This window comes from Furipterus horrens, unplaced genomic scaffold (assembly GCF_987537825.1).
Source record: "Furipterus horrens unplaced genomic scaffold, mFurHor1.1.pri manual_scaffold_4, whole genome shotgun sequence".
In the NCBI taxonomy this organism is placed as follows: Eukaryota; Metazoa; Chordata; class Mammalia; order Chiroptera; family Furipteridae; genus Furipterus; species Furipterus horrens.
This window is the reverse complement of record NW_028327174.1, coordinates 201094994-201121984: the sequence shown is the minus strand read 5'-3', so window position 1 is coordinate 201121984 and position 26991 is coordinate 201094994. Positions and strand designations below refer to the sequence as shown.

General features: G+C 50.6%; 1 protein-coding gene across 1 annotated transcript in view; it reads right to left on the bottom strand.

Annotated features, from left to right (window-relative positions):
* NUP214 (nucleoporin 214) overlaps positions 1 to 26991 on the bottom strand; it is a 79161-nt gene that overhangs the window by 34867 nt on the left and 17303 nt on the right. The window contains 13 exon segments of the mRNA XM_090274916.1: positions 1157 to 1256; positions 4067 to 4228; positions 5469 to 5732; positions 12131 to 12214; positions 12305 to 12390; positions 13208 to 13390; positions 15218 to 15321; positions 17669 to 17827; positions 19366 to 19515; positions 19961 to 20047; positions 22842 to 22936; positions 23654 to 23826; positions 25081 to 25552. Coding sequence (XP_090131042.1) covers positions 1157 to 1256; positions 4067 to 4228; positions 5469 to 5732; positions 12131 to 12214; positions 12305 to 12390; positions 13208 to 13390; positions 15218 to 15321; positions 17669 to 17827; positions 19366 to 19515; positions 19961 to 20047; positions 22842 to 22936; positions 23654 to 23826; positions 25081 to 25552 — 2119 coding nt within the window.

Here is a 26991-nt window from a genome sequence, read left to right as displayed (position 1 = left end):
GGACTTGAATCTAGACTATACAAAGAGTCTTACACCTCAACAACTGAGTTAAATAACCTGATCAAAAATGGGCAAAAGATCTAAATGGACATTTCTCCGGAAATGATAATGAATGACCCATAAGCACACAAATAGATGCCCAACATCATCAGCCATTAGGGGAATGCATATCAAAGCCATGATAATGGCACTTAACATTCACTAGGGTCTACAATCAAAAAATGGACAGTCACAAATGCTGGTGAGGGTGTGGAGATTGGAATCCTCATCCACTGCTGCTGGAAATGCAGAAAGGAGCCCCTTTGTAAAACACTGTCAGCTACCTTTAGCTCAAAAAGCTAAAGAAGAGGGCCACAGAGTGTAGCAATTCTGCTCCTAAAGCACTACCCAAAATAATTAAGAGCGGGAACTGGACAGCCACTTGAGCACCAGTGTTCACGGTGGCATTACTCACAATAGCCAAGAGGGGAAACACTCAAGTGTCCATCAGCAGATGAATGGGGGACATGCATACAATGGAGTGTTATTCAGTCACAAGGGAACGAAATTCTGACATACGGTACAATATGGATGAATCTTGGCAACTCGAGGGAACTCAGCCGGACACAAAAGGCCAAATCCCGTATGATTCCACCATTCTGAGTACTTACAGCAGGCCAATTATTAGAGGCAGAAGGTAGAACAGAGGTTACCAGGGGCTGGAGGGGTGGGAGAGTGAGCAGTTATTACTTAATGGGTACACAGCTTCCGGCTGGGGCAACGGCAAAGGTCTGGAAACCAAGAGTGGTTAGGGTAACACACACAGTACAGGTACTTAGCACCACTGAGTCGTACACTTAACATGGCTAAAACGGTAAATTTTGTTATACATATATTTTATCATAATAAAAAAAGGAAAAGCTTCCTGCTGTGCTCCCTGTTTCCACATTTGCCCCTCCATCCCTTCTGGTCATTCTCAACCTACGGACCACAGGCTTCCTGCTGAAGCCACAGATCGTGTACCCAAGATTAGCGTTCACCCCTCTTAGAACCTAAGGCCCTGCAGGAAAATAGCCACCCCGGGCCGGCAGCAATGCTGCTCCCTGCAGGCAGCCCCTTGCTATTACAACAAATAATTCATGGGTGGGCAGACACACACTGCAAAGGTGCAACATACCCCATCGCTGCAGCGGCCGGGGAAGGGTTATTCTTCAGCTCCTGCACATTTACCACTTGAGGGACAGTCTTTAAAGTTGATTCAGTCAACGTGCTTACAGCTAGTAAAGGAGAGAAGAGACAGGCATATTCATTGTGGCGAGGGACCACAAAGCCCAGCCACGTGAAGCAAGCAGAGCACAAACTCCGGCAGAACGCCACATACTGGACAAAGGAGGTGTGCTCCGGGCGGCTCTGAGACGCGGTGTCCAGCAAACACCTGCCCCCCCGCGCCCCCCATTCATAAAGATGATGACATGGGCTTTGTGCAATGTCATCAAATGCCCTTGTGTAGGGAGGGGGAGTTCCCTGGCCCGACCCCACAGGGCAGAGCTGCGGTTTCCGGCCACACTGTTGGCCCCTCTCGGAAAAGGGCAGAGAGCTCTCGGGTGGGCAGCGTCTGGCTCAGGGTGTCCGCACCCATCCGCTCTTCCACTCAGCCCTCCTTTCACATGGGCTCGCTACAGCCAGACTGCCGGGTGCAGGGAACACAGAAAATGTCCCACGTGCATTTCTCCTCTGACAGAGCTCACGGCTGAGACAGACACAGTGCAGGACACGTGGGGTGTGGGGCCTGGGCCAGAATGGGGGGAAGGCCGAGAGGCTGCCCTCAGGACTGGCAGCCAGATGCTGCTCACTCCTGCTTACCCATCTCAGGCCAGTCAGCTTTCACATCTCCTTTCTTGTGTCCTATGATTTAAAACCGTATTCTAAAACTTGCTGTTTTGTAATGAACTACTAAGGAGGCCCGAGCGCAGCTCGTGGATCCCTTCTAACTACATCTTGGCAGCACGGAGAGCCACAACCCCCTTCAGAGCAGCAGCCAGCACCGGGCCTACGGCTGCACGCGCTTCCTCTTCCACATTCAGAGGTGCCTGCGCCTTAGAAATTTTTGCTTCCAAAATGATAACAGAGATCGCACCACCTCCTGCCGAGAGTGGAATAACCCTAAGTCCTGGCAGATTTCCAGTTTATAAATAATCGACTCCATCGGGGCGACTTTGAGCCTGTTCAGCACTTGCCGAGATCCTGCTCAGTCCAAGTGACAGTTAAAGGGAACCTCGAAGGCCCGAAGGTACCACGAAGCTATGTTGTTTATGCTCTTTCATATCTGTTTTAGACGCCTTGATAAATTTTATTATTTGAACTTTTCTCAGAAATCTTTTTATCACAGTATAATAGTAATTCTTTTGTCTAAACCAAACTACCCTTTCTGTCTTAAAAAAACCTGTCTAAATTGACATGTGTTCTAAGCAGTGATAAAACTGAAAAATAATTTTATTCAGCTGAAACAAAAATATGTGATTTATGGCAGTTTCTCAACCCTATTGACATTTTGGGGCTGGATCATCCTTTGTTGTGGGGGTGTCCTGTACATTTTAAGATTTGTACAGTGAGTTACTTATCATCCTTAGGACAGATGAAATCTGCAAGGGGACCGTGACTTGTTAAAGAAGTTTACATAATGCTCTTTTCCCCACTTTTCTGCTGGTACCACTGGTGTTACAATAAAGAGCAATTTGTAACCGGGTGGCTCTAGTGGAAGGAAGTGCTGCTGAAAGGAAGTACGTCGTTACACGTTTAATGTCCTTGCTGTGAAGGCCAAGGGGACACGCCCGCAGACCTCACACTCGCTCCCCTGCAGCCCTTCCTGACTGCCGGGGGGGCCCCACGCGGGCGTGTGCGCACACATCTGTGCGCTCTGACAAGCTCCACATCACTGTGGCCGTCTCTGTCCCGAGGCGCCGTAAGGCCAGCTGCTGCCTGTGAAGGGCCCCTTTGGAAATGAACCGCTTGGGAGGGTCCTCGCCAGACAGAACTACAGTTCCACTCCCCTGGTGTAAACGGAGCAGGAGTGAGAGCATAAGGAATTGGGTACCTTTTTTAAACGAAAGGACTTTGTTACTTTAAGTCACAAAGCTAAAACAGCATCACCTCAGCTCTAAACCCGCCCCGAGGCTTCCATGGCTTTCTAAACGGGGCCTTTTTCTTTGCTGTGATGTCCTTTTGTATTTTCTTTGAAAACTGCTCCCATATGAGATAAAATGTAAATTGCTGCCAACTGTAGTAGTAATGATGCTTTTTAAATGATGCTTTTAATAAGTGGCCCAGGACACACAAAAAATGGTAATAATATAAAGAACGTTTTTTAAAGACTTTCTTGCAGCACTTCTGACCTCTACCAGCAACACCGCCAGCTGCTGGGGGTGGGAGGTGGGCCAACCCACTGGCTTGCACAGATGCATAACGGTGCCAACTGAAGTCCTCGAGGCCGACGACCTACAAGTCCTGCTGCAGAAAACCCAGAGGGCCACAGGCTAGGGACGAACGCAGTGCTCACGGAGTTCCACCTGCAGAGGCCACAGGTGTCACCCTAAGCAGCAGCTGTACTGCAACGGGAAGACCCAGGGCTGGAGTCCGCGACCTGCCTCTTACCGCTCGGATCACCCTCCTGTCTCTGAACAACACATCGCTCAAGAGCAAGACGGGCCCTCTGACGCCCCCTCACAGCGCAGTGAGAGCCTTACGGCCATGTGACCATTGGCATGCCATTAGGGGAGCAAACTGCAAGGCTAATTTTAGGCTTAAAGTGGACGTTATTCAAATGTAGGGATTAACAATGTCAACAAAAACCCCATTTGCTCTTTATGTGAAGGGGGCAGACCTAACACCTCCCCTTAAAAGGAAACAGTTTCAGACCTAGTCTCTGTCTTCTTGAAACTTCTCCCCTAGAAAGGACAGAGGACTGTCACATCAGTCCTCTCTTCTGAACGGCAGCAGAGCCAGGTGTCCACTGGCACCTGCTTGCCTGGCCTGCGACACAGACGGCTCGGACCCAGCCTCTGCCTGGATGCGGGGCCCCAGCGCTCACCTGGCGCCTGACTGGCCATCTGCCGTCTCAGCGCTGCTGCGGCGGCCGCCTGGGCAGCGGGGATGGGGTGGGAGGGACCTGGGGCACCGTGCTTCACGGTTTTGGTGGCGAGCATTGTGCTGTCAGCCCCTGGAGGAGTGATTTTGCTCGCAGACGTAGACACTGAGGGAAACAGAACAATTACGTGAGAGTGGGTCAGAGAAGAGGAAAACACAAAGTGAAAATGGTCAGTTCTCCGTGTTAGGCTGCGGGGAGAACGCTGAGACTAAAATCGTCCTTAAGCATGAGCACAGAAAAGTACCAGCAACAGACAGGCTGGCACCCATATCTTTCAAAGAGGCACATGCGGGCCCTGGCTGCTGTGGCTCAGTGGATTGAGCGTCAGCCTGCGAGCCAAGTGTCGCTGGTTTGATTCCCAGTCAGGGCACATGACTCGGTTGCACGTCAGGTCCCCAATTGGGGGCGCGAGTGAGAGGCAATCACACAGTGATGTTTCTCTCCCTCTCTTTCTCCTTTCCCCTCTCTCTAAAAATAAATAAACAAATAAATAAATTATTAAAAAAAAAAAAAGAGGCGCATGCACCTCGCCTGCCGCCTGCTTTAGGTAACTAGTTACCCTACGCCAGCGACCTTCAACCTTTTCCATCTCACGCACGCATAAACTAATTACTAAAATTCTGCAGCACACCAAAAATATGTTTTGCTGGTCTGACCAATAATAGGTGTAACTTCACACCAGACGGCTGCTGCCGCTATTTCACCTGATAGTCTAAGGGGAGAGAGAGAGAGGTCAGTGCCCCTGACGAGTCAGGTGCTGCGCGTGGGAGAAGTTCCCGCGGCGCGCTGGCTGAAAATCACCGCTTTACACGACCGTTCCAGCGCTGACACTGACCACGACATAACCTCTGTGCCGGCACAGGTCGGTGTGGCCCACGCCCCGCTCCCCTCCCACAAGGCCCCCCCGAGAACCCGCAGCGCCGCACAGCCCCGGTCCCTGCCGTGCGCCCGCACCGAGACCGCGCACGTGCGGGTGAGAGCCAGGGCGGAGCGCGGCCACAGCAGCGCGGTGACGTGAGCCACGGGTGCCGGGCGGCCGCCGCTCTACACAGAGGCAGACAGCTCCTCCCGTCCCACCCGAAGAGGCCTGTTTAGAAGAACACAAGCTGGACCCGACAGCACAGCTGTGACCGCGTGAACCGCAGTCTCCTCCACGACGCCCTCCCGACTGCTTCCAGGGGGACGCGCCTCCCCCGAATCAGCGTTCCAGTCCCTGGGATAGGAGCAGGAATGGGTCGGAACCAACAACTCAGTGGGCTGACAGTGCAAAACCCAGTGACGGCTCCTTCCTGAGTCCCACACCTCCTGGGGAAAAGAAGAGTTCCCTGTCTCACTGTCCGCTTACCTGAAGTTCCCACCACACCAGCCGAACTGTGACTCAGGTGAGATTTGGCAAAAGGCGCTGCCGCCGGGGGCAGGAGGCCGGGCTGGACGGAGGGCGTGCGAACCACGGGGGCGTGCCGAGGGACCTGCAGCCCCGCGTCGTTGTCCTTATAGGGTGCCCGCGCGTCTTCGCTCTCCAAAGACTGGGAGACGGACGACGTGGAGCTGGCTTCATCCAAGTCCTCGTAGTACCTCTGAGACAGGAAGGCTGAGCGGGACAGGCCGGCTGCAAAGCGCAAAGCAAACTCGGGTGAGCACCAGAGCGGTGCCAAAGCCAGGACACGTGCTAGCATGTCCGCTGTCGGCAGAGAAAGAAAGTCTTTTTGTAAAACAACTTAACTATTACTTATTGTAAGCGTAAGCAGCTGTTGTCGACCGTGACCAAAGATGGTTTGGGGTCTCTGCTCTAACAGGGCTTTGAAAGACCGAGCTGTGCAGGACAAGAACACTCTGACCGTCAAACAGGGAAGGGTGACATGAGGGACAGTCGGGTGCTGGTGTGGAAGTGGACGCCCCCGCGCCCTCAGCAGGTGCTCTCACGGCGGGGCAGCGCCCCATCCGCGCGGCAGATGAGCCCGCACAGCGCACTGCAGTCATGCCACTGCCACCCCTTCTCCAATAGGAAGTCTTTCAACACCGGCCTGGTGCCAACTGGGAAAAACAGAAGGTCTTGAACATTTCTAGGTAAATCTGATGATTCTTGTGAATCAATCAGATCAAAAACAAAAACAAAAAAAACAAAAGCCGAATCCATTCGGCTCCCCCCGTTTTCCCCTCTATGAACTGACAGTCACCTTTTCCCCGTGAATCTGGAATGCACGCCGCTGCCTGTGTACGGGGAAAAACCGAACCCAAGGGAAAGCCTTCCTCCTCCGGTTACGTAACAGCACTGCCAGCTCTGCTGCCCCGGCTGCCCCCCAGACACACCGCTCTACGAGACTTCACTGCCACAGTGAGGCGCCCCGTGAGCAAGCGCCACCGGAGGCCGACGCTGCGAGCGAGGGCCGCGCTGCTCCCTTTGGAGGCCGTCAGCCGCCTGCGGCCCTGAAGTGGAAGCCGTGAGGAGCTGGACTTTAAACCCTCAGTCGTACCAGACACAGTGTGAGGGCTCCCCAGCCACGTGGGGCCACCACACCGCACAGCGCTGGCCCAGAGCGCGTGGGTGCAGAAGCACGGGCGGCAGGCTCAGCAGAGGTGCCCCCCTTACCACCAGCACGGCAGCGACACGGCACTGGGCATTTAAGGGAACGCACTCGGCGCCCGGCCTGCATGAAGCACCTCTGCCCACTGTCCCGCGTGACCCTCACGGTTAGCCCATGAACGAGAAATCGCCGTCACCAGCTGCCCTGGGTCATGACGCTGCTGAGTGGCAGAGCCAGAATCCCAACATGGGTGCATCTGACTTAAAGGACCACATTCTGAGCAACATTCTGTTATGCAGGACTGAACCCTGTGCTAGGCAGAATTGACTCCATGACCTCTGCCCTCTGGTGCCACATCCATGGTTATGTGAGACGGTCTTATTAGATGGTAAAGGGGCTTTTGCAAATATAATTTAGGTTACTAACATGGACCATCCAGGGGGACCCAATGGAAAATCTCATGAGCCCTGAAAGACAGAGAAGTGAAGCAAAAAAGGAAGTCGCAGGAGCGTGGCTGGAGATGTGGGGGAAGGGGAGTCAGGGATGTGAGCTAAGGAGTCCACAGTCCATGTGCTGCTGGCATGCAGGTAAAGGAACAGCCACATCAAGGAAACAGGGACCTCAGTCCCACAGCTGCAAGGAACTCAATTGTGCCAACAACTACACTGGGCTTAGAAGCGGAATCATCCCCAGGGCCTTCAGACGGCAGCTCAGCCAGACAGCCAACACCTTGCCTTCAGCCTGTGAGCCCCGGGCAGAGGGCCCAGCGGAGCCTCGCTGCCCCTGGACTTCTGACCCACTCAAGCACAAGAGCAAAGATAAGTGGTGTTTTAAGCCACTACGTCTGTGACCCTTTGTTATGGCTTCCCTAGGAAACTAATATAAACCCCACATTCCCTTAGGGCTACACTGCCCTCAGTAACTTCTCTAAAAGCCTAAGAGCAGAAATAGTAACCTCCTAGGGAGAAGTCTACAAAAGATGGGCATGTCTTCCACAAAGAAAACACGAAGAGAGACAAAGACCCAAATAAACATAAACCATACTTAGGAACCAAAAGATCAACACTGGACACCTGTCAATTCTCTCAAGCTGATCAACAGATTCAATACAATCCCAATCAAAATCTCAACTATTTTTTGAGGGGGGTGGATGGTAGAAGTTAATAAAAATAATTCTAACATTAGTATGGAAACAGAAAGCACCAAGAAGAACTGAAACATTCTGGGTCATAGGTCAGCACACTACAACCATGGCTGGCTGCCTGTTTCTATAAATGAAGTTTTAGTGAATCCACGACACCCGCTTACGTCCTGGCTGCCACTGCGTGCCCACCACAAGGGCAAAGAGGGCCTGCGAGGCTAGAATATTTACTATCTGGCCCTTGCAGACGAAGTTTGCCAACGTCTGCTCCAGACTGGAGACCCTTCTGTGGTGACGGGGGTTCCATCCCCACGCTTCCCATCACAGGGGCCGACCGTCACAGGAACCTGCCACACACTTGAAATGTGGCTGTCTGACTGGGTTTTTAGCTTTATTTAACCTTTCCTAACGTAAGTTTAAAGAGACTGTCACACCGGCAGCCCAGCTCTAGGGTCTGGAGAAGAGCGGCACCGAGGCCTCTCTGAGCACGAGCTGACCAGGGCAGTGCCGTCGTCATGCTTCCTAATCAGCGTGAGACCAACCGCCCTACGCCTCTGAGAGACACTGATCCACAACAAAGTGGCTGGGGGGCGGCGGGGTGTCTCCTCAATAAACAGTGTCAGACAATGGGGTATCTAAACACAGAACAACGACAAGGGAGCCGTGCTTTACATCACATGCAGAAATCTATCCCACGTCGTATAAACCAGTGGGGGAATCCACACAACAGAACACTCGTTAGCAATAATAAGGGATGAACTACTGATACCTGTCATTCATCACAGGTGAACCTCAAAGACATCCTGCGTGAACTTACACGCAATTTCTTAAAAAGGCAGATTCATGGAGAAAGAAAATGGGAGAAAGAGAAGAGATCAGCAGATGCTGAAGGCAGAATAAAAACTGACTACAGCTCTGACCAGTGTGGCTCAGCTGGCTGGAGCACTGTCCCACAAACCAAAGGTTGCAGGTTTAATTCCCAGGCAGGACGCACACCTAGGTTGCAGCTTAGGTTGCTGGTCAGAGCGTTTATGTAAGGCAATCAATCGATTTTCCTCTCCCTCACCTCCTCTCTAAATTCAATACAAATGTCCTTCAGTGAGGATTAAAAGAAAAAAATTACAAAGCAGGAGGGAATTTTTTAAGTGATGGAAATGTTCTAAAACTGGATTGTAGTGATGGCTATTTAATTCTGTAAATTTACTAAGAATAATCAAACTGTATACTTATACAAAGGTCAGTTTTATGAAATGTAAATTATACCTCAATAAAGCTGTTTAAAATTCAACTCCAGGTAGACAGGTCTAAATTGGAAAAGAAAATACGAAAAGACAATAGCAAGACTGGCAAAGATGTGGAGCTGCTGGAATGTTCATACCTTGAAGGTAAAAGTATAAATTGGTACAAACACCTTGGGAAACTGTATGGCAGTATCTGCCGAAGCTGACTATATGGAAAGGACGTGGGTCAACAATCCCACTCCGAGCCACCTGACCAAACACTAGGGGGTACGCATGCCCATAGGGGACATGTACGAGAAGGCTCAGAACGACACTCTGTTCTGTTACAGCTGAGAACTGCCACCAGCACGCCCACCAAGAGGAGAACGTACCAGCAAGTGCGATGTACCCGTACACAGCACTGCACAGCAAGGAAACAGTAACGGCCACACCTGTGACACAGGTGACTCACAAACCTGGCGTCAAAAGAGGGAAATCCAGCCCGAGGACGAGGGACGGGCATACACAGCACACAAAGCAGCTCCCGAACAGGCGAAACTGAGTGACAGTGTTTGGGAAACATGCTTGAATAGTCAAGCTGCCAAGAAAGACAAAGCCAAAGGGGACGGAAGAGAATGACAACGTGACGCAATGCATGGTCCTGGCCCGGGTCACAGAGTTGTAAAACACAGTGGCTACACAGGCCACGAGAGGGAGGGCTGGCACACGAGATAACAGCCCTCCATCAACGTCAAGTTCCCTGAGTCTGATCGTTGTATGACGGCTGTACAGGAGCACATCCCTGTTCCTAATGACACAGGCCGAAATCCTTAGGAGGAAAGGGTCCTACCTGCAACTTGCCGCCAAAACAAGTAACAACGCGTGCCTGTGTCGGGCAGGACCAGAGTGTGGCCAGCGTCACTGGGAAACGCGGGGGAAGGGTAATTGTGTACTCACTGCCTTCTAGTGGCTGCGGGTTTTAAATTATTCATAATAAAAATTAAAAATGTCAAAAGAAAAAAAGCAAAAGCAAAGGCATACTGTCATATATGTGATACAACAGTGCCTTTGGGGAGCAGGAAGACTGGGGAGGTTACACAGAAGGACGAATCTGTTTTGTACACTTTCCTGTTATAGTTCACAATTTCAAAGAATTAGAGCTGTCTCTCTGCTGAGTTACTCTTTACATTGTGCACCCGAATGCTGAGTGTAACAGGCAGTCATCTGCTTAACGCCCGTACTCCCCTCTTAATAAAAAGCTCCGTGTGGCCAGCGGCCATCTTCCCCGTATTCCCTAGTCCGGCACAAAGTGCGCGATCCTGTTTGCTGAATGAGTGATGAAATTACGTAAGTCTCTCTTCTAAGGAGTCCATGATGAAGATGTATTCAGAGATGTGGTTCAAGATCTGTGAACATGGATTTCTGGGTAAAATCCTGGCAATAATATTACCACTTAACAGAGATTAGAGAAGTAAATTGTGGCCTTCTTACACAAGAAAATACTGTGCAATCATTACAAGGCATATGTTCAAAGAATATTTAAGAACAGAAGGCAAAGGAAAGGCTCATGAAATCATTTTACTTTTTAAAAAATTTCCCCCAATTTTTTATTGTAGCAAAACACACGTAACATAAACCTGACCACCCCGACCGTTGTTCAGTGCGTACTCCTGGCACTCGGCACACTCACAGCGCAGCGCGGCCGGCTGCCTCCGGAACTGCCTTCCTCTCGGACAACGGAACCTCCGTCCCCATCAAGCCTCCAGCCTGCTCCTCCCTGCCCTGGCACGACCACACTGCGTTCTGGGTCTGTGAATCTGACGACTCCGGGCTCCCCCTCTGGGCAGAACCGTACAGCGCCTGTCTTTTGTGACTGGCTTACTTCCTCAGCATGAGGTCCTCAAGTCTCAGCCACAGTGTAGCAGGCGTCAGCATTTCCTCCCTGTTTCAGACACGCACGCACCCCATCCTGCTTATCTACGTAACCTGCCGGGACGCGCGGCTTGCTTCCACATTCTGCTGCTGGGAATATCGTTGCCGTGGACATGGGTGCACAAAACATCGGTCTGAATCCCTCCTGTCAATCCTCTGCTGGCTCCTACGGTGGCTTTAATTTTCGGAGCAATCACCAACTGTCTTACTTTACATTCCTACTAATAGTGCCCAAGCGCTCCAATCTGTCCACATCCTGGCCAACAATGGTCACCTTCTGTTTTATAGTAAAGGCTTGTAAGTTTCTAATTAAATAATAATAATAATACAAAGTCATGAATGCAACAGCCTCAACCTCATTTTCAAAAAATCAAATTTATATATGCAAAGAAAAAAGTTTAAGAGTTAACCAAAATGACACAGCAGATGACATATTTGGATTAAGGGATAAGAGCAGTTTTCATTCTTTATATTTTTCCACATTTTCCAATTATCGACCAACATAATGGAAAAGGTTATTTAAAAATTTCACTTGTCTGTGACTATTACTTAGCTAATTTAATTTAGCCTTATATGGTTATAGAAAAATAAACTGTAGTACACTAAGATTACATTAAATTACCTATTTTAATTATCAAAAAGAATTTGTTGTTGTTATAAAAAAAATTTTTTCAACTCAAAACAAAATTTAAAAAGCAGATATGGGCACTAAAGCAAAGCCACCATTACGGTCCAAGTTGTATATAACACACATTTTTAAAAAGAAAATTGAGGCAGTTATCTAGATAATTTAACGGCAAAAACAAGTTTCTTCCATCACTTATATGGCCATCGTCCCCTAATCAGCAGGTTTTTTCTATCTTCTATCTTCTTAAAAAAAGAAGCCTTTTTTCAAATACAACCTCACTCAAAACCGCACACGAACGAGAAAAGTAAAGCTTCTAAAGCAGAGGCTGCGACCTGGGGAGCCAGCTCAGTGTCCCCAATCCCCCGGGAACCATGGCCACACGCCCTGGGAGCTGCAGACTGGCTGGCGCAGAAGCACAGCCACCCCTCGGGCAGCTCGGGGGAGGAGGCCCAGAGCGCCCTGCGCCGGCGCACAGATGGACAAGATTCTGGGGACGCTGCCTCCCACAGAGAACCATGCGCTGTGCAGTTCACAGTGACATTCAAGACCGGTTCCCTGTACCTGGAGCGGTGGACCTCACTGGTGGGGTCTTCCTCTTGGCCAAGAAGTTTCTCAGCTGTGCCTGTTTCACAGGGGATAGTTTAGCTGCAAGAAATTCACGAACCCATAAATGCTTAAAATTTGATCACGGTCGAACGAAACCAAGGCATTAAAGGAAGGGAAGAACGCACTTACCTGGCACCTTCGGCAAGGGTTTGGTGTGAGAGTCGATGGTGGTTTTCCACAAAGCATTGCGCAGGCTTTCCAGGTCACTGTCAAAACTGAGATCAGCCAGTGTTACATACAAACCAACTACGCCCGGGGAAGTCTGGGGCTGGAGGGTCGGCTGTCCTAAGTCCAAATGCAAGGAACGAGAGCATCCTCCTATCGAGACGGGCAGCCCGGCCCATCGAGGCAATCTACCCCGAAGAGACGGCCGCTGCAATGCTGTGTCCCGCCCCCACGGCAAACGCACTGCTGGTGCCTCAGCAGCGACGGGAATTAAAACCTGACATTCGTGTTAAAGGCGGAAACAGAAAACTGCCCCAGGAACTTCAAGGGCACGCTACCGGCTAGGGTCTGAAAGTTCCCACACTCAAGCAAAATGACAGACGTGAGCTGTGAGACAAGCCAGCTGACCTGACCCTCTCAGTTAACTTGCAATAAAGCGACACTATTACTACAGCATCTGCCGTCATCCATGGAGCGCCCGTTTCATCTCACACACACAAGGAACTTCCCGGACTTCATTTAACTCTCCAGCAATCCCACGAGGCAGGTACTGTTATCCCCACTTTGTAGCCAAGGAACAGGGGTGGCTCGGTGGGCTGAGCACCGGCCTGCAGACCAAAGGGTCCCTGGTTCGATTCCTGGTCAGGGCACACGCCTGCGCTGCGGGCCAGGTCCCGCTGGGGGAATGTGAGAGGCAAGAGATCGACGTTTTTATTGCACATCGATGTTTCTCACCCAAAAGATCAGAAAGGGTCACACGGGTGGCAGACAGCAGAATCGCTGTCAAACCCACACGCGACCCACTTTAAGACGACTCCGCCTCACTCCCAACACGCACCCCCACAGCCCCGCTTCCTGGGTGCTCACCTGTGCGCACTGCCCTGGGAGGAAGCGTCCGAGGGAAGGCCCCACTGGGGAGCGTGGTTGTACAGGCGCAGCTGCTGCAGGCCGTCCACCAGGCGGTTCAGCCTCTTCCTCTGCTGGTTGATGATCTCCCGGTTGTTGGCCAGGGTGTTAAACAGTGTCTCTCGCTCTGGCACGAGCAGGCGCCTGCTGACAGCAATGAGAAAGGAACTCCCTGTGAGCTGTTTGAGTCAAGAATCCTCCCACAGTGGGGAGAAAGTGCAAAGAATAAAACAGAGAACGACGAGCGGACAAGAAGCACCAAGAAACTACCAGAACGTAACAAGGGCACGATGAGAGCGTAGTGAGGAGCAACGGGATGAGGAAGGGCCAGGCCTGCAGGCATAATCAGGCAAAGCTCAGGGAGGCTTCGGGGCAGTAAAGGGCTTAGAGGAGTCAACAGCAGGGGACAAATTCATTCAGCTCTATGGCAGGATGTGGGTATTTTTCTGTGTGTAAATTATGCCCAACAGAAAGAAAAGGCGCAGGGCTCGCCGAGAGCCCACGGGAGTCAGCCACCTCCTCACAGGGCTGCTCAGAAACAGTAGGAGAGCGCACGACCTGGCAGCAGGGAGTAACCCACCCGAAGGACTAAACCAAGAGAGGGGCTGCTCCCTTTGTTTTGGGTGACAGGTAGTTCAAGATCGTTTCAATAGGGTACCAGGTAACACCAAGAGAGAACCCTCAGACACAGAAATGCGAGAAAATGGTATAGATTTAGGAATCTGTACTCCGCAGATAGGGAACTAAGGAAAGCATATTAAGTAGTAATGCATGGAACTGTCACAAAGGAAAAGAAAGCCAGGCTTCTATTTTCATTATGCTTTTTTTAGAAAAAAACCCAACTTATTAGTCAGCAAAGAGAAATCTGTCAGGCAGAGCAGAACGGACATGTGCCAGGTCAAGCCACCTCTCAGATGTGGCTGAACATGAATTCAGAACGAGGCGTGAACTGTGAAATCTCCAAGGGGACAGGTGCTCCAGGCCACAGGCCGAGGAGTTCTCCCCAACCCTGGCCCAAGGAATCCCTGCTTGCCCCCATCCCTGTTCCAAGGTGAGATCCCTCCGCTTGGGCCCAAGGCCTTCCTCCATGCGGTGCAATCAGATGTGCTAAGTCCTGCTTAGTGAACTTAAGCACATTTCAGCCCTGCCCCGACATCACACCCAGGCTGCCCCACAGCTTTATAAACAAATCAACACATCTTTTCTCGGTCTGTTTCCCTACACGGCTAATCAAGGGTAGGTGTTTCCGAACGCCAGTGTTTGGGGGCTGATCTGTTTGGGGGCTGATCTGTTCTCGCATTTCCTGTGGGCACCTGACTGCTCTCACAACGCCCTGCATTCTGCTCCCGCCATCCCGCTGACGTCACTCCTCTCGGCCTTCCAACCGGCCACCCTGAGCAGTAATGCTGCCTTAAGAAGAAAACCTGGAATACATAGAGAAGGATGAAGAAAAACCCCCCTCAACCCCATCCCACAGCTGCGCCTGCGAATATCTCACAGGTTCATTTCCAGTCTCTCTCTACGTTGAGACCTCCACACTGAGATCTCCCTGCTTCATATTTTATATATGGTATCTGATAACAGTGATATAATTGTGCATCCTGTACACTCCGTGTAACATAAAAACATATTTAACACAATTCTGTTTTTCAGGACATGCTAGTCCATGGTTAGGTCGGTATTAAGAGAAAGAAAAATGTGACCAGACTTACTGAGCCAACCCTCTAACTTTTGGAGAATTAGGGTCAATCCAACTTATCCCCATCATAAGCTGTGCTGTAATATAAGCTCTTTTATGTAAATTGTTGTGAGCACTGCTATTATTTCTGTAGAACAAATATCTAAAAGCAGAATGATGGGTCAACAGGAACAAACATTTTAGGGTTCCTTATCAATCAATGTTCCTAAATCATCTGTTCAGAAGGTTGCAGCGCTGCCTCCTGCCCCCACGGGGAATGAGACCTCGCTCACTTTTGCTTTCTCTTCTGTTCCAGGTGCTGATCCCACTCCAAGTCAAGAACATCATTCACATCCTGGACCGCAAACTTCACATACTGATGAAGGCGCCGAATTTCCTACAAGAAAAATACAAAAACGGCTCAGTTTTCCAGGGTCTTGGAGGAAGATGTATCAAAACAGTCACAATAATTGTGAATCATTTTTATGTTGAGAACCATAATGAACAAAGAAAACATGCCAGGCTTTAACAGAACCATGAGAACGCTGTAGTCCAAATGAAAACCAGAAACACCACCTTCTGAGGCCGTGACAGGGAGGTGGGGTAAGAAACAGACACGGAACTGCACATCGGTCCGGGGCCCCCAGGGAGCAGGTGTCCTCGCTCAGTTCTCATTTTTCAGCTCCTCTGAAGTAGCTCAGCGCGGCCCAGGGATTTTCCACTGCGCCCTGTGCTCTGACAGGGCGTCCATTTAGCCTCTGCTCTGCCGCTCATGAAATGAACTGCACTGGAGACAAACTGACCCTGCCCCACACTGCTGGAAATAATTCTGAACCTGTCTATTCATAACAGAACACAGACGGCATCTCATCAACTGAGGAAACTCATTTCTTCTCCAAAACAAAGAACAGTATCAGCACTAGAAATAGAATTTTTCTTTATTAAAATGCTTACCTATTACTTTAGGCCTATAATCATTTCCTTTCAATTTCGGTCCAGTGTTAACCTTCGTGCTATACAATGTAACCCTCAAAAATGACCAGTAAGGATGAGCAGTACATTAAATACACACGCAAGTGAAGACAATGTGTACACACTGGGAAAAGCCCTGTGCGTCTGCGCAAAGACCTCACTGTGTTTAATGTACTGTCGCCATCATTCTGGGATAAGGGCATACGCCCCAACTGAAAAATGAAGAAATCTCATTTCAAGAAAGCCAGGCTGATTTGTGCCAAATATAACTTTCAACTAATACTTGACTACAGGGAGGCCCTTTCTCTGAACACTCAAACGCGACCGGGCTTCTGTCCATCAGCGGGTGCTGTTCCTTCTGAAGGCTCTCCCAACTTCACGGTGAGAAGCAGCCACCGTTTCTTTCAGGCTTGTTGCCGCCACCCCTTTTCTGTGGCGTAGCTGCTCCCTCGTCTGCGATCCCAGGCGGCCTGGGGCACGTTGCACTTGTGTGCTCGTCCGTCCCTCTGCCACACGCCCAGCTGCGGGGCCTGCACGCTGCAGCGACGTGCTTAAGAGCGCCGGCTCCAAGCCGGACTATCTGGGCTCAAGGGTCCAGCATCTGTTGGCGGTGAGACCTGAGGACTTCCGGGGTCTTTCTTTTGTACATGACGTGAGCTCAATAGATGTCAACTATTGCAATCTAGTCAGTGCTGTGAGAAAACCAAGGATTTCCCTCTGAACGGGGAGCATCGCATTAAGCAGTAATAAAGTGGCGCGCTTTTCTCTGCGTCTGGGCACAGAGCACGAGGCGGAAAGGCAGCAGGAAGAAAGTGTAACGAGAGGCAGCCCGAGGCTGTAACTGGATGAGTGGCAGGCCAGCGGCCAGAGCTCCCTCCCTTGCTAAGAAAGGTAACGTCCACAGCAGGAGGGAGCATCGAGGAGTACCACGGGGGCTGGGGACACAGCAGGGGTTCCTCGCCCCTGGTGGGAGGAGGAACCAATCCTTTCATTTCCTGGTCAGTTTATATGGTGTGGGATGAGAAGATGGTGCATCCTCTGGGCAGGAGGGGATTCCTCACACTCACAGACCCTCGGGTCCTGGGGGAGGATGAGCAGCAGCGCCCTGTGCCCCGTCCCCTGGGGGTTCGAGGCAAAGGCAAGCCCGTGGGAGGTGACACCTACCACAGCTCGTGAAGCAAGTTTGGAATAAACAGGAGGATGAAAACGAAGCCAGGCTTCACGGAGACAGAAATAAGAATAATTAACCATCAGCAGGGAAAGCAGCGTCGCTAAATTACGGCACACAGGGCACACAGGAAAGCGCCGGGAAGGGGCGGCCTCGGTTCCAGTTCCACTCCCACCACCACCACCCCCTGGGCAAGCCCCTTGGCCTGCGAGGCTCGCCTGCCTCGTCTGCTCAGTGGGATCAGAGACTCTCGACCTACAGAGCAGTTGGTTGTGAAGACGAGAAATAATGCGTAAAAACACACCAAGCACAGCACCTGGTGCTCACTGGACAGTTGCTACTTTAATAATTACTATTCGTGATTTGATTTCTGCATGAATCTCTTCCAACAGCATGCTTTCTACCAAGCTTAAGGTTTAATTAAGAATTCTGTTTTTGTTTAATCCAGAAAGCATTATGTGGAAGAACGCTATTTTCTCTTATGGGAAGGAGGTAAATTATTCACAGCGAGTGAACAACTCACAAGGCAGCCTCCCGCATGCCAAGCCTCGGACAGCAGCGCGGCCCGGAGTCTGCTGACAGCGTGCTCCGGACAGGCCCCTACCTGCAGCTGAGCCTCGCTCTTGGGGTCCAGGGGTCTCTTGTAGAGCAAGTGCAGGTACCCCGAGTCACGGTTTCTCTCCTTTTGCTCTCTGGCTTCCTCCACCCCCGCGAAGCCCTCCAGGAGCGTCGTCTTCAGGGTGCTTATGTCTCCGTGAAGAGACTAGAGAAGAGTGTATTGGTACAAAAAGCAGTTATTTCTAAGGAATTAACCTTTCTGTTCTGGATCAAGGAAGGTGGTGCTTCTCCAACAGTTAGCACAGTGAACATCTGAATGTAGTTAGCAGGCACGCAAAAAAAAAAAAAAAAAAAATTCCACAGCTTAAAGAGAAAGATACCAATGTATAGTTTTATTTTTATCTTTTTATTCTTTAGATTTTACTTTTTTCTCTTTTTTAGTCTACCAATATTCATTTTAAAAACATTATTTTCCTTCCTCATTAAAAACATTTCTAATGATCAGAAATTCCGGAGCTCCAATTCTGCCAACTGCAGACACTGCTGCTCACTCCCGGATGGCTGTCCTCTGCCAAGCAGGCTACGTAAAGCCAGCGCTCCGGAGCTCACGCAGTAACCGGGCAGCTTGGGCACATTACTTCACCTCTCAGCCTCAGTTTCCAGGCTTGTAAAATAGAAGGAATAATAGTACCTACCACACAGGACAGTTGTAAGGATTCAAGGAGACCATGCAGGTAAAGTGTTAATAACAGTAACATAATAAATAATACTCCCCCTGGCTGGTTTGGCTCAGTGGATTGAGCATCGGCCTGCGAGCTAAGTGTCGCTGGTTCGATCTTCCAGTCAGGGCACATCAGAGAAGGAAAACTCTGACTCCAAAAAACCTCCGCTGCCTTGCGGCATACCTCTTCAGGGGAAAGGCTAAGGGAGTAAACCCCGACAGAAAATCCGGAGTCGGAGTCCCTAAGGCGGTTTGACGTTGTAGTCAACACCGGCAACTCCTGCGGCGCACCTGAAGCCAAGCTGTATTGACTCCGTCTTTCCCTTGGACCCTTCAGCTGCGAAGAGAGGGGGGGTCTGCTGCATGGGCAACAGCAGACCCTCCATATCACCCTGCCCAGGCTCTGTAGCTTCAGCTTCACTGGAGAGGACACTCCAGCGTCATCGCAAGATGTTGATTCAACACGGGAGGAGACAGATACCGTGTCACTCCCGAGTCGGACTGCACAGCCATTCTCGGCGGTGCAGATAGACTCTTAAGAAGCTACACCATCGTCTCTCGAGACGGACGGCTGCTGACGACGACGACGAATAAATAATACTATTAACAAGAAGTGTTTGGTATTTTTATAGTATATATGGTCTTAAGTGTTCTTTTTTTTTTTTTTTTAAACCTAACCCTTTACTATTACCTAACAATTTACTATAAAAGTAAATTTCCGAATATACTAAAGCTAAATATCCAACATTTATGGAGTGCCTTGCATGTGCCAATGGGGTAGAAACTATTGCCAGCCCATTTCCATCAGAAAACTAAAACAGAGTCGCTCGATTAAGTTGCCCAACGTCTCCTATTCATTAAGTGCTAAAGGCAGGACTTGAACTTGGGCATGCCTGCATGAACGACTCACACACACGAGAAACGAGCTGGCGGTCCTTGGAGGAGAAGCACACAGCCCCGGGGCACAAGCAGCACAGCGTTAACAGCGCGATCCAACTGGAAGACCGCTGGTGAACACAAACCTCTGTGGTCTCCCTGATCTCCAAGAGGAAGTCGTGCAGGGTGTCCGACTCCGCTCGCAGCATCTTCATCTCCTCCGAGGTGCCCACCTGGAAGCAGGCTTTGGAAGTCCGAGCTTTCAGCTCTTCCAGCTCCTTCTGAAAGTGCGCGATCTGCAGGGGCCCCACCCAGGCCTCAGTCTGAGTGGCACAGCACAGGTGTCACTGCTACTGAGCTCACTCACGGCACACTCTGGGGACATGCCAAGGGTCAGTGCCAGAATCAAAGTCACGAAGGTGCCCTGGCCAGGGGCCTCGGCTGGTGGGAGCATCCCCCAGGACACCATGCGGGGGCCACGGTCTGACTCCTGGTCATGGCACACGCCTAAGTGGCGGGTTCGCTCCCCAGTCAGGGCACATGCAAGAGGCAGCCAATCGGTGTTTCTGCCTCACATCGATGTTTCTCTCCCTCTCCCCCTTCCTCTAGTTCTAAAATCAATAAACATGTCCTCGGTGAGGATTAAAACAAAACCAGTCACGTAGGTGTCTACACACTCAGAGCCAGCCAGGTCTCCCTGTCAGACCTACTTCTGGAAAAAACATTTAGGAGCAAATTTACCTCCTCGCTGATTCCAACCATCACAGGATCTGACTCTTTCCACTGATGTCCCTGCTTTTCCGTAACAGGAGGCGGGAGTGGCTTTGCCTGGAATGGAAGGCAAAAGGTTGAAAAATGCATCCTCTACCCTGAGCGACGCCTTCTTGAAGCAGCGGGTTCAATGCCAATCACAGGAAGTGTCACCCTCATAACAGTCCCGGCTCGGTCCTTCATTCTCCTGAACCCGCGTTCACTGGGAATCTACTAGGCACAAGGCACGCTGAGATAGCGGCCATGGAGGTGCACAACAGACGTGAGGTCCCTACGCTCACGGGACTTCCTTTCTACTGGGGAAAAGGCGAATAATAAGAATAAACACATCAGGTAAATCCCAGCTGGCGGGTAAGCGTTATGAAAAGAGTACCAGGAGCGTACAAAGAGAATGAAGGGAGGACGACCGGAGAGGGAGGGCCCCGAAGGCCCGTCCTAAGCGCTGCCCCGGAACCGACCCCCGGAGCGAAGGAGAAAGCCACGGGAAGAGTGGGGGCGTCACCTTCCAGGCAGTGCGAAGAGCAGGCGCAAAGAAGCTGCGGCACGAGGAACCCTGGCACGTCGGAGGCAGAGACAAAGGAAGTGTGGCCGCAGGTAGGCACGGGGTGTGTGTGTGTGGGGGGGGGCTGGGGCACGCAGGGGCAGACCACGCGCGGCCACACCAAGGAATCTGGATTTGACTCCAAGCGTGCTGCGGAGCTCCTAGGGAGGTTTTAGGGGTGTTTAAACGGCTCTTTAGGATTTTATAAGATCTCTCTTGCTAGAGGGATGAGACCAGAGTGGCCTGAAATCCGACAACAGCGGGGGACCCGAGATGTGGGCTTCTGACACACCGCATCAACGTGGAGTACAGACGGGAGGGGCTCTGGGTGTGGGGCTTGAGCAAATGCCCGGCTGTGCTAGTCACTGAGATGGGGACACTAGGAAAGGACCGGGTCCCGGGAGAGACAGAAATCAAGACTTCTGCTTCAGAGACGTAATAATTTGAGACAACTTTTCAATTACTTGATACCTACAGCGACTAACATATAACTTTTAGAATGTATAAAAATTCGTTAAAAAAGCAAACATAATACTTAACAAATACCACGTGTCACGCATTATGCCAAAAGCCAGACCTGAAAGCTGAGAATTTACTGTGTGCCCGGGTCGTGTGCTGGGGCAGGAAGGGGGTGGCAGGAGGAGAGACAGAGAAAAAGCCCTGACTCCTTTCTGAGGTTACTCAAATAATCAAGCAGGAAACTGATACAAATTATCTTTAAGTTAATCCATAAAAATAAACTAAGATGACAGGATGTAGATCTAAATATGAAAAGTGAAATAATGAAACTTCTAGAAAGACATCAAAGGGGAATGCTTTTTAATGTGTATGATTGTCTAACCACTATGCTGTGTACCTACAATAATACAAAATAATACTGAATGTAAATTGTATTCGAGAAAGAAAACCTTAAAACACAGGAAAACATCTTTTTGACCTTGGAAGAGGAAGTGATTTCTGAATCAGAACACGAAAGCACTGATCACGAAAGAAACCTTGATGTACTGAATGATATTAAAATTAAGAACTTGCCATGAGGGAAAAACTGGGAAAACTGTAACTGAACAACAATGAAGTAAAAAATACATACACCTGTACATACACACACACACGCACACGCACACATATAACTGTAGTCATCAAAAGAAACCACGAAGAGAATAAAAAGGCAGTTCACACACTGAGGAAGGCCTTCCATCATACGTGTGCATGTGTATATATCCAACAAGGAACTAACCCTTATAAGTCAGTAAGAAAAGGACAGAAGGCCCAATAGAAAAAAGGGTAAAAAACTTGAACAGATGCCCATAAAAGAAATTGACTGACCAATAATCACCTGGAAAAAAAGCTCAATTTTACTGGTCATCACGGAAGTACTAATTTAAACCACAAAATACATCAACAATAAAAGATGAAAAATACCAAGACTGGCGAGGATGTGGAATAACTGAACTCTCTTATGCTCCTGAAAATTTTCTAAAGAGGAATAAATGCACACCCAGTTCTACTCTAGGTGTCTGCTCAACAGAAATGCACACCTTTGTTCACCCAAAAACACCAACGAGCAGCACTACTCACAGTAACGTATCCCTGGAAACCACGAAACGCCCATCGGGGGGGAGGAGCACGGGCACACAGTCACCCCATGTGACGCAGACAAGCCTCACAAACAGGAGGCTGAGCAAACGGCCAGGTAAGAGGATGCATGCCGTGCAGTTCCATTTACAGACGCACTAGCAGGCGAAACCAAACTTTACTTAAGAAATCGTGACAGCTGAGACCCGTCTGGCAAGAGGGGCAACTAGAAGGGCGCACATGAGGGGGAATCCTGGGGTCCTGGTCGTGTTCCATTTCTTAACATGAGTGCTGGTGACAGCTCACGGAGGGGTGTGTGTGTATCACGTCTGCACTCCCCCCTCTGTGTATTATGTCAGTAAAAGTTAAATAAGTAAAATAAACTGAGGTGGTAAGGAGAGAGGGCACTAGATGGGTTTCTTGCCGACTTTGAGAACAGGAGAAAAAAGTCAGAGGCTTCAGCATTTGCGAGCATCAGACTACCACAGACTGACAGTAGGGCGGGTGTGAGCTCAGCGACCAGCAGAGAAAATGATGTGGAGACTCTGGAGCTGAGATACATGGCTTTTATGAGCACACATTACAAAGATTCAAAACTCATGCATTTCCTAGCACATCGTCCTAAGTACTATTTGAAAAATGTAAATTCTAAAACACAGAACCCCATTTAATAAGCGTGTCTGTTTGGAGCAGGAAACGAATAAGCACAGGATGGTGAGCTGAGGTTAAACGCACCTGGGGACAGACCGACTTTGCCACTGGGGCGGTTATCCGGGGTGCCTTCTGCCCCACCGAGGGCGCTGGACCTGGACCGCCGTGAGCAGCTCGCCCTGCCCAACAAGACGTCAGTTAGACCAGACAGCAGCCACTCCCACCACTTCCCCCCATCAAAGGGCCTTTCCTCAAACTATAAAAACTTTCTTGTTGTCCCTGGCCCCCTTGCAGGACACTTATTAGCCTGAGCCATGTCCACAGCGGCATTAGCCTCTGTTCCGCCATAACTAATAAACATGTTGTATTTTCAGACTTGAAACTCTTTCATAAAACAGACAAAACTAGAGCGTCTCAGACAATGGGGAGGTGTACTTGGGGGCAGGTCCAGGAAGCTGGTCATTCAGCCCATGCTTAGTCCCCAGAGGCACCTCTGGGGACTGGGGACAATTTGAAAACCATAAAATGAGAAGAGTGATCCCCATCAGCTCATAAGAACTCAAGAGCGTCTTTGCAAGCCCCCTGGAAGCCTCTAACCCGAGTCTCACCCTACTGTGCATTAGCATCACCGGGGGAACTTTTTAAAAAAATAAACACATGCCCTGGCCAGGTGGTTCAGCTGGTTGGAATGCCGTCCCGTACACCAAAAGGTTGTGGGTTCGATCCCCGGTCAGGGCACGTACAGGAGAAAACCCACTAATGTTTATCTCTCACACTGATATTTCTCTCTCTAAAAAATCAATTTAAAAGAACCGTGTCCTCGGGCGAGGACTAAAAAAATAAAGGTAACCGAGAGTTCAGGAGCGAGCTCTGAAGTAGTCTGCTTAAAGCCACACCTGATGCGGAGGGACAGGCTGCGGACTTCGAGGCCACGGAGCTGGACGGCCCTGCCAGGGGCGCGGGGCGGCTGAGCGGCCCGGGGGCAGCGGGCTCGGCAGCAGAGAACGGCAGCACGGGGGGCGTGCCCGCGGCGCTGTCAGCGGGAGCAGGGGCGGCCGCGGCGGCGAACCTGAAAGCAGCAGCGGGACAGCCTCAGGAGAGCCTGCGGCAGGTTCTGTCCCGCTGGGCACGAGCAACGGCATCACAGGATAACGCACCAGCCCCACGTTTTAGGCTTCAAGAAGCCTAGGTGTCTGGCCACTGCTCATAAAAGATGACAGCTGCGAGAAAACACCGACCTGATCTTCCGCTTATTTAGGAACAAATTACTCTGTGAAAATATCAGCTAAATACTTAACATGGGAATAAAACTAAGTTTGTCCTGATAGGAAATACTTATTTTCTACTCTATCAAGCTGAGTAAAACAGAGGGTGGGACTCAACTATACTCAGCGGAGTTCACGACCCTCTTTTTGCTGACAAAATGACTGAGCGCTCGTTCCGGGGTGATCACTTCCTCTGAGGAGCGAAGAGGAAGAAGAAAGCAGGTCACCCTCTTTGGGACGTTTACGGTCTCCGGGGAACGTCAGGTTAGTTTCACCCAAAGAGCAAACATCTGTCCACAACCTAAACATGGGCATTAGATGACGGGGAAATGAATAGTGCAGCCACAAAACGGGACACTAGGCAACTCTGAGAACGAGGGGCTGCGTGACAACGCCACATCAACAGTGACAATGGCAGCAGTGGGGACCACAGCCAGCGCCGCCTCAGCAGCAGTGAGGGTCCGGATAAGGGGTGAGCGGCCGTGCTCGCAGGCGATGGTTATCCTGGGAAGGGCCACACGGTGTGAGGGATCCTGCCCCGCAAGCAGCTCATGCCACGCGAGGAGGCCACACAAGTGGGGATGAGTAAAATGTGAGACAGCAGCGAGCCGGTCGGACCCAGGTCTGGGGAACGGGAGGCCGTGCACTGGGGGGGCGAAGGGGAGCCCCGGGGCTGCCGAGCAGGAGAGACGCCTGAGGCCGTAACAATTCCATGAGCGCCCGGCGGCCCGGAGGCAAGGGTGGGCAGAGGGAGAGAGGACGACGGGAGACTTGCCTCCCTTACAGAATGTATATCCCGTATGGCTACATTTTAAAAAATACGGAACATCTCCTACATTTGAAACCTGAAAAAGCAAAACAAGTATTTGAATATAAACCTCTAATAATATTTTTAAAATTCTAAGAGCCCCTTCTGGATGCTGTGCATTGATGAAACGCGAACCTTTCCTGATGCTTGGATTTCTGCCACTTGCCAGCACTACTTTGGAGAAAGAAGAAAAGAACAGCGAAGCCCCTCGGTAGCTCCACTCCCCGCGGCCGTTTCCAGCGTCACTCACTTTTCGCTGAGGTTGACCTTGACCGCAGAGCCCAGGGGCGGGAAGGAGGGCTTCGTCCCGACACTCGGAGGGGCCGCGGCCGGCGCCGGCGTGCTTCCCAGGGCCGGCTTGAACCCCGACGACCCGAAGGAGAACGCGGCGGCTGCGGGCGCCGTGGGAGAGGCCGCGGGGGTGGCTGCCAGCGGGGCCGGCGGGGGCGCGAAGGGGAAGGCGGCTGCGCCGGGGCCCAGCGCGGCTTTCGAGGCGTCCGAGCCACCGAGGTGCGGAGGGGGCTCCCCGCTGCCGGAGGCAGAGGACTTTACGGCTGACGGAGACCCAAAGGAGAACACGGCGGGGGCTCCCACAGTCAAGGGCAAAGCGAAGGTGGAGGTGGGAGCAGCCGGCAGTGAGGGCGGGGCCGAGGCCGGGGCCGCGGCTGCTGAAGGCTCGGGCTTCTGCGGGGCTGGCGAGGGTGGGGTCGTGGGCGAACCGCCTGCAACGAAAAAATGGAGGGGGGGGGGGGGTTAACGCTGCGCCAGCGGAGACCACGCGCAGGAGGGCGGGCGGGCGGAAGCCGGAAGTGGAGCGGCGCCGACGCTGCAGGCCCCGCGGCACGGGCGCCGGGGAGACCACGGCCGCGGAGGGAGGAGGCGCGCAGGGCAAGGCGGCCGCCGACCGGAGGCCCTCCGCGGACACCCGGCGGACGGCCGCAGGGAAAGCGCGCTCCCCCGGGTCACACGGAGAAGGCGTTCTGCAGCCCTGCCTCCGCCGGGGACCCGGAATCCCGACCCCCAGCTCATCACAGGCACGGGCGGCGAGCTCGGACGAACCAGGGACGCACGTAAAAGCGCACACACCCTGCGTCTCAGAACAGAGGCGGCAAAAGCGAGGTCAGTCTCTGAGAGTCGAACTTAAATTTAGAAGTAACAGAATAAATCACAAAAGGAAAACACTAAGATTTGACTCTATAAAAAAGCTACGTAACTAAAAGGTAAACAAAAATATCTGCAATAAAAAGTCCATACAAATAGATTTTAAAATTTCAAGAGTATAGATATAAGCTGGGAAACTAATTCACAAAAAGTAAATGTATTTAATCTTGCTAATAAAAGAAATATAAATTTAAATGAGGCACAGCACTGTCCTCTAGACAGCCAAGACCTAAATATATTATCTCCCACGTTTGGAAGGGTGTAATGAACCTGAAACCTTTTATTACTAATAGGTCCCTAATTAGCAGTCCTTTATGTCTCAAAAATCAAAAAATGGACCCCCTTTAAACTCATAAGAATAAAGCCTGTAAAAATAATTTTTAAAAATGAAAGCTATTTAATGCAACCCAAATGGTAAAGAATATTCAGCCCTAGCTGGTGTGGGTCAGTTGACTGAGCACCAGCCTGAGAACCAAAAAGTTGCTGGTTCAATTCCCAGTCAGGGCACGTGCCTGGCTTGCAGGCCAGGTCCCAGTTGGGGGTGTGCGAGAGGCGACCAATTGATTTATCTCTTGCACATTGATGTTTCTCTCCCTCTCTTTCCCTCTTCCTTTCTCTAAAAATAAACAAATAAAATCTTTAAAAAATAAAAAAAATATTCAATGGACTATTAAGCAGTCACTCTTTTAAGTGAATCATGAAGATTATGGAAGGATCTGGAAAATGCTTGCAATTTAAATTATAAACCTGCATACCGATGGTACATACACTATGAGAACTATGAAGATGCTTATGAAACGACAGTGAGAGAATACCCCAAAAGACAGGTTTTAAGTTTTTTCTACTTTCCAAACTTTCTATAAAGTAAACATGTTACTTCTCTAAATTAAATAACTAAAGAAAGCCATGTTTTTTATTGCTACATTTATAATAATGGGCCTTGGTTCCTCCAAATTGTCCAGATGACAGTTTACCTCACTGCAGCTAACGTAAGGAAATA